This window comes from Alnus glutinosa, chromosome 2 (genome assembly GCF_958979055.1).
Source record: "Alnus glutinosa chromosome 2, dhAlnGlut1.1, whole genome shotgun sequence".
Classification (NCBI taxonomy): Eukaryota; Viridiplantae; Streptophyta; class Magnoliopsida; order Fagales; family Betulaceae; genus Alnus; species Alnus glutinosa.
The window spans coordinates 27,064,086-27,071,236 of record NC_084887.1 but is presented as its reverse complement, the minus strand read 5'-3'; the positions used below and the strand labels follow the sequence as shown (position 1 = coordinate 27,071,236).

Genomic DNA, 7,151 nt, shown 5'->3' with positions numbered 1-7,151 from the left:
CGCCTACCGAACCGACGCCCACCCCTACCACCAAAATGGCCGATCCCAAACCTACTTCAACACCGTGTTGCTGGCGGCAAATTATCTTGGTTTATTGGTGACCCGTTGGTTTATCCAATTGAATACCGTCATATTGTGAGGGCTTTATAGTATTGTACATTGTGAGGGCTTTATAGTATTGTACTTTGACCCGCCCTAACATTGCTTGCAGTGTCAACCAGCTTTGCCAATTTTCTAAACACTCTCCATCGGCTCATCTCCAAGTTAAGGATCTGGAGAAGCTTGGTGTGTAGAACGAAGTAAATTAATTGAATTGCTGGCGGCTCATTTGCCGGTTGGCACAATTCGGTTTGGATGCCACATAATCTCAATCAAATTGGACGCACACACTTCAACTCCAATCCTTGATATGCATGATGGAAGCATAATTGAGGCTAAGGTGTGTACCTACTCTTTTCCTTTCGTTTACACTATTTGGATTTTTATTTTATGGGTACCATTCATTATCAATCTTCTTCAATTATTATTATTATAAAAAAACAATAAAAAAAAAAACAAATAAATATTGGAGTTGAATTCTTTTCTTATATTCTTCCTTGGTTTCTTTAGCTAACAATGACATGTTTCACAATTTGATGTTAAAGTAATAATAATACATCATTTACTCCTCATAGGTTGTGATTGGATGTGATGGAGGCAACTCAGTGATTGGGGATTTTCTGGAGCTAAAGCCTCCGAAGCTTTTATCCAAAGTATGTTCGGTGAGAGGCTTTACAAATTATCCAAATGGGCATGGATTTGGCACCGTTGGCATACGCCAAATGAAGGGTCAAGTCATGCTTGGAAGAGCTACTATTACTGAAACGTTGGTTTACTGGACCGTACTTGTGCAAGTTTACCCTCGAGGTACGTACACAAAGATCAATATATGCCATACGTACGTGCTCAATTAATTTAAAAGAAAACTTTACTTACCATCCATTATCTTTTATCACTTTTGTAATCATACTTTTTAAATTTAAAAAGTATTAGTTTAGTCTATCCACCTTTCAATTTTACCCCTTCATTAGAATTTTTTGTTAAATCTTGTCAAAATTTTCAAAATATCTTCTTTTATATATATATATATATATATATATATATCAAAGATTCAGACATAGGTATTTTTACAAATTTTGTTAAATCATGACTAACTCTTAAAAAAACAGGAGTGGTATTTTAGAAATTTTGACACTTCTTCGTTAAAATTTAACGAAAAAATTTTAATAGTAGGTTAAAATTAAAATAGATTGAAATATGGATGAACTAAATTGACACTTTTTAAAGTTTATGAGTATAATTGCAAAAGTAATGAAATATCGAAGCCTTAATTTAATTTGCATTAATCTTTCTTAATGGTTTCTATTTATGATTTATTTCAACAGATTCAAATGTTTGGAAAGATCCAAAGCTTATTAGACAGTTTGCTCTAGAGTCAACCAAAGGCTTCCCTACAGAGATGATAGAGATGATTAACAGCAGTGACGAGAATTCACTGTCTCTCACACACATCAGATATCGTGAGCCATGGGACGTACTATTGGGAAGGTTTCGGAAAGGAAGCGTGACTGTAGCAGGGGATGCAATGCATATAATGGGCCCGTTCCTTGGTCAGGGTGGCTCGGCAGCTCTTGAAGATGCTGTTGTGCTTGCCAGATGCTTGGCTCCGAAGTTGCGTGAGGTGAACTTGGAAAGAAATGGAGGGGAGACGATGGTCGTGCAAAAAGTTGGAGAGGCACTGGACGCGTATGTGAAGGAGAGGAGGATGAGACTCGTGTGGTTGTCTGCACAAACTTATCTCGCGGGGAAATTATTGCTTGATTCTTAGCCGTTGCCTTTGAAGTTTCTTACTCTCGTCGTCATGACTGCTCTCTTTAGAGACCCAGGTGGTCATAGTCGATATGATTGTGGCCGCCGTTAAGACCTATTGAAGGCGTCAGCAGCTATTGCCACTATATTCTTTTATTTAGTGTTGTTTCTTTTTTAATCCAATAAGGGGCTTAGCCCAAGTCAGTGAGTTAGTCAGTTAAATAAGAGCCTAGGCCCAAATTCAAACAAATTAGGCTTAGATTTGCCCTAAAGCTGTTTAGGCACCCTTTTGTATCCCAATGGAGGCAGAAAATTGATGAATAATAATTTTTTTATTTCCAGTGAGATTCTGGGTTTTTTTTTTTTTTTTTTTTTTTTTTTTTTTTTTTGTATTTTTAGTTTGGTGAGACTCTAAATTAGCAAAGGTTTTTTTTATAATTTCCAGTCTATTTTAATTTCTGTTGTGTTAATTTGTTATCAGAGCAAGTTGATTGTTTACCTACCTCACCCAACAACAACGTGATGACTTATTGTTGGGCTTAGTCAATCAGATGGAGCCACCTCCTTGAATAACAGGAAGGCTCTAGGGAAAAGAAGGTTGAAGAATTCATTGACTCACAATGGCATTCATCATAGATTTACATGTCCATATACGTCTGAGCAAAACGAAATTTCTGAAAGAAAACACTGCTAGCCCACATTATCGAAACTGGCCTGACTCTCTTAGCACGATCAAAACTTCTATCCGTTTATTAGGTTGATGCTTTCCTCACAGCTATTTACTTAATCAATCGTATGCCCATTCTTGTGTAAGAACATCAATCTCCTTTCTTCAAATTATTTCAACATCATCCTGATTATGCTTTTCTTTAAACCTTTGGGTGTGCTTGTTTCCCTTTGCTTGGGCCTATAATTCTCATAAACTTGCCTATAGAAGCAAACAATGCATTTCCTTAGGCTATAGTTCTAAAAAAAAAAAAAAATGAATGGGTGCTTATATCCCCAAACCAATCGTGTGTATATATCAAGACATTATTTTTGATGAAACAACCTTTCCAGCAACAACACTTTTCTTCAATACTCGGCCAACAAGGGATGATTCAGTTGGTTTTGCTTCTTCGACATCACCAAGTATCTCTCTATTTCCACTTGATTTTTGTATTCCTGCTACTGACTTTGCACCTACAACAGACACCTTTCGCTTACCTTTTGTTAATACTCCATCTACATCCACCCCATTATTAATTAAAACCCACTCCAGCCATCCGGAAATAACATCCTCCGGATACACAACTTCGCCAAATTTCTCAAGACTCACAACCCCATCCGCCTACTACAATCCAACAACCCCTTTTGTTTACATCTCAACCACATTAACCTTTGCATGATCATCCTCGTATTCTCACATGATCTCAGAGAAATTCTTCCCAACCCAATTTTTTTTTTTTTTTTTAATTTTTTTATTTTCACTTATACTACTCTACTAAACACCTGCTCAAAGCACTATCCTCAATTTCCCTTCCTGCTGAACCCATAACGTTTAAAGAAGTTGTCGTTAACTCGTTTTGGTTCCATCCAATGCAATCTGAATTTCATGCTCTCATCACCAATCACAGCTGGACTTTATGTCCCCGTCCGGTTCATAAGAAGGTTGTGCGGAACAAGTGGGTGTTCAAACTCAAACAAAAGTCAGTTGGGTCTATTGATCACTATAAAGCACGGCTTGTCGTTAAGGGCTTCGATCAAGAAGAAAGCATTAATTTTAATGAGGCTTTCAGTGTCATGCTTAAGCCTGCTACCATTCAATTCTTGCTTTGGTTTTACATTTTAAATGGTTCATTTATTAGCTTGATATTTCAGATGCATTTCTTAGTGGATTTCGTGAAGAAAAGGGTTTTATGGAACAACCAAAGGGTTTTGAAGATCCTCAATACCTTGAGCATGTCTGTCGGCTTCATAAATCTAGGATTAAAACAAGCTCCACGAGCTTGGTTTATGAGACTGGCACAAGCTTTGCTGGAACTTGGTTTCACAGGGTCAATGGTTGATACATCTTTATTATTTTATCATTCTCACAATTTCAGTGTTGTTGTTCTTATATATGTTGATATTATCATCACAAGCAATTCCTCTAATGCAATTTCGGCTCTCATTGAACACTTAAATTACGAGTTTGCAGTTAAAGATCTAGGTCCTTTATCCTATTGATTTGGCATTCAGGCATCACAAACTGAAAATGCTCTTCATCTTCATCAAGGGAAGTATGTAACAGATCTTCTTCATCCCACCAAAATGGTCGATTCCAAACCTGCTTCAACACCGTGTGTTGCTGGAGGCAAATTATCTTGGTTTATTGGTGACCCGTTGGTTGATCCAGTTGAATATCGTCATATTGCGAGGGCTTTATAGTATTGCACTATGACCCGCCTTTACATTGCTTGCAGTGTCAACCAACTTTGCCAATTTCTTCATTCTCCGACACAGTCCATCTCATTGCTGCTAGAAGGGTTTTGCATTATTTGAAGGGACAATGGACTTTGGCTTACATTATACCAAAGGGTCACTACATCTCAATGGTTTTTGTGACTTTGATTGGGCTAATAGCCTAGACGATAGAAAATTCACGACCGGATATGGCATCTATCTTGGTCTGTGTTTGATTTCTTGGGTTGCTAAGAAGCAAGTTGTTGTTGCTAAATCTAGTACCGAGGCCGAGTACCGGTCTATGACACTCATGGTGGCTGAAATGTATTGATTACGTATGTTATTTAATGAATTTCAGGTTGCCTTATATACCACTCCTTGTTTACAACGTTGGTGTTCTCTCTCTCTCATCAAATCCTGTGTTTCATGCCAAAACGAAACACATTGAAGTGGATTATCACTTCATTCGTGAAAAGATTCATAACAAAGATTAATTTAATTGCTCGGTATATTTCAACTTAATGGTTCGTCCCTTCCCCATCAACTTGCGGGGGAATTTAGAAGTATGTCTAAAATCAATACATGTAAAGTAATTAAAGGAGAGCAAGACACTCATGGAAGAGCAAAAGACTCACAGAAGAGCTGTTGTAGATCTGCTGAAGATAGAGAGACTTATGTCATACAATAAAGTAAAGAGCAGTTACTAAGGAAAGAATATGTAGAGACTATTGTTATTCATTATTGTATTTATTCTTCATATCATCTTAAATACTAGTTGTTGTATATATAATAAGGAATGGTAAAGTTCATTCTAGTATTTTTTTTAGGGTCCTTTCATACTAACATGACACCCTTTATTTTGTTAATAAAAACAAGTGAAAGACATCAAGCTGTAGTTTTTCTTTATTAAAAATAGAGTGTCATATCAGTATAAAAAGACCTTAAAAAATATAAGAAAAAACTCTAACATTTTCATATATAATAATGTATGCGCATGTAAAGTGTGAAAAATTGAAGAGATTATTTTGCATTACAAATTCAAACTCGAACATCCTGCCGAAGGTTGAAACTTGACACTTGACATTGCCAAATATTGATTAGACAACGTAAGAAATTACGACATCTTCTAAAATTGATCTAAGGGAAAGATCGAATGGGTGTTCACATTGGTCAACATGCCGCCTTTGAATGAAGGTCAACAAGAAAAGTGGAAATTGACTTAATTAAGGACCCGTTTGGTAACCAAATCCCATTTAAACCCATTGCCTTTTTGCCCATCAAAAACAGTAGACATGCGTGGCATTTTTGAACCAAACAGCTTTATCTGCGGCCACAGTCAGTCTTTTTGTTTGAATTTCTATCCGTTGAATACTTGGTCCTCTCGCCCAGCTAAGCTCCTCCCGCCCAGCTAATGTGCGCCTCATCCGCTCTTCTCACGACTTTCCTTTCGTGATTCTCTCCTCACACCATCAACCCATCACGCCCAAACACTGATAGTCCCCTTCCCATCTCCAGCTCTTCTCTCTCCTAAAAATTGATCTCCTCTCTCCATATTGCCTCAGTCACAGGCGAATAAAGGCAAAGCCTGTGAGATTCTCATTTTCGAGCCAAACGCCATCTCAGCCATGCACCTAAATTCAGACAATGGCCAGAAATGTGTGTCCGGTACGGAATCGATTTTTCTCCTATCCTTCCTCACCTCTATCCATTATTACCCCAACCACCAAATTAATTCCCCTCTACACTTAGGTCGACGGAAATCTATTTACAAGATCTCTCCATCACCTCCCAAGAATTTGCTTTCTGCGCCCTCTGAACGAGAGGTCTCAACGATCGCTTCATCCTACTCTGACCTCAGTACCAGCAAGAGTTCTACAAAACTAGAGCCCCTTGCCCTCATTTGCAGCATGGGCAAGCAAAGGATCACGAAATCAACAAACGGCAGTAAGAGGGAGGCTGCACTAAGAAGCTGCCATCCGGGGAGGGCCATCAACGGGACGAAGGGGAAATGTCATTCTGCAAGACTCATACTCACAGGTCCAGTCACTAGATCCCATAGCAAGGTTAGTTTCCCTATTATGTAGGGTTTCTATTTCTGGCACGTTTCAGTGGGCACCCAACAGCTTGATTTCATCGTCCATTCTCCCTGTTTATGTTTCCAGTTTGGCAGAAAAGTTATAACAGAAATAGAGGAGCTACATTATTATCATCCTCCTATAGAAAAACTTTGTGATTATTTGTTATTATCCTCCTATAAAATACTTTAAGGATATATAGAAAACTTTGTTGTTATTTGTTTAAAGTGTTGGCTGTGCTTTGATTTGATTATCACAGGGGAGCACTCTGTTTTGGTATGTAAAACAAAAACAGCCACAAGCGGCACATGTGAAATAGTAACAAATGGTTCAAAGATTTAGGATTTTACATTTTAGGAACCTTAATCAATGGGGGGTGATTGTTGATGGTCAAGAGCCTCTATTTCAATAAGTCTTGGAATGGCAGTAGGATCTTGAAGTTTAGAACATGGATATGATGGGTGCTTGTCTTAGAGAATGGATTTTGCAGTTAAGATAGAGGAATTATACGTTCAGGTTTTCCATATCTTAAACATCTTGTTGTGCCAAGTTCTTAAACAGGACAAGTTCCTCTTCACTATGCTATTTTTTGTTTAATAGATGAGTAAGAACAAATACAAACACAAACACATGCAAATCACATAAAATTATATAATCCAAAACACAAAAGACGAAAAAGAAAATCCAACCTTGACACCAATCCAGCCATAGCTCTGCAGGGAATCCCCGAAGGCAGAGGCCTCTTCACCATTCTGGACACGTTCTTTGTCACTTTGATAACTTGGCTGGTCCTCCGTGTGTCTC

General features: G+C 37.9%; 1 protein-coding gene across 1 annotated transcript; it reads left to right on the top strand.

Moving 5' to 3' along the window:
- The first annotated feature begins 223 nt into the window (after positions 1-223).
- Positions 224-2,175, top strand: LOC133859099 (monooxygenase 1-like). The gene is made up of 3 exons (XM_062294411.1): positions 224-439; positions 675-906; positions 1,425-2,175. The coding sequence occupies exons 1-3, from the start codon at positions 410-412 to the stop codon at positions 1,865-1,867; spliced, it is 705 nt and encodes a 234-aa protein (XP_062150395.1). The 5' UTR covers positions 224-409; the 3' UTR covers positions 1,868-2,175.
- Positions 2,176-7,151: the final 4,976 nt, after the last annotated feature.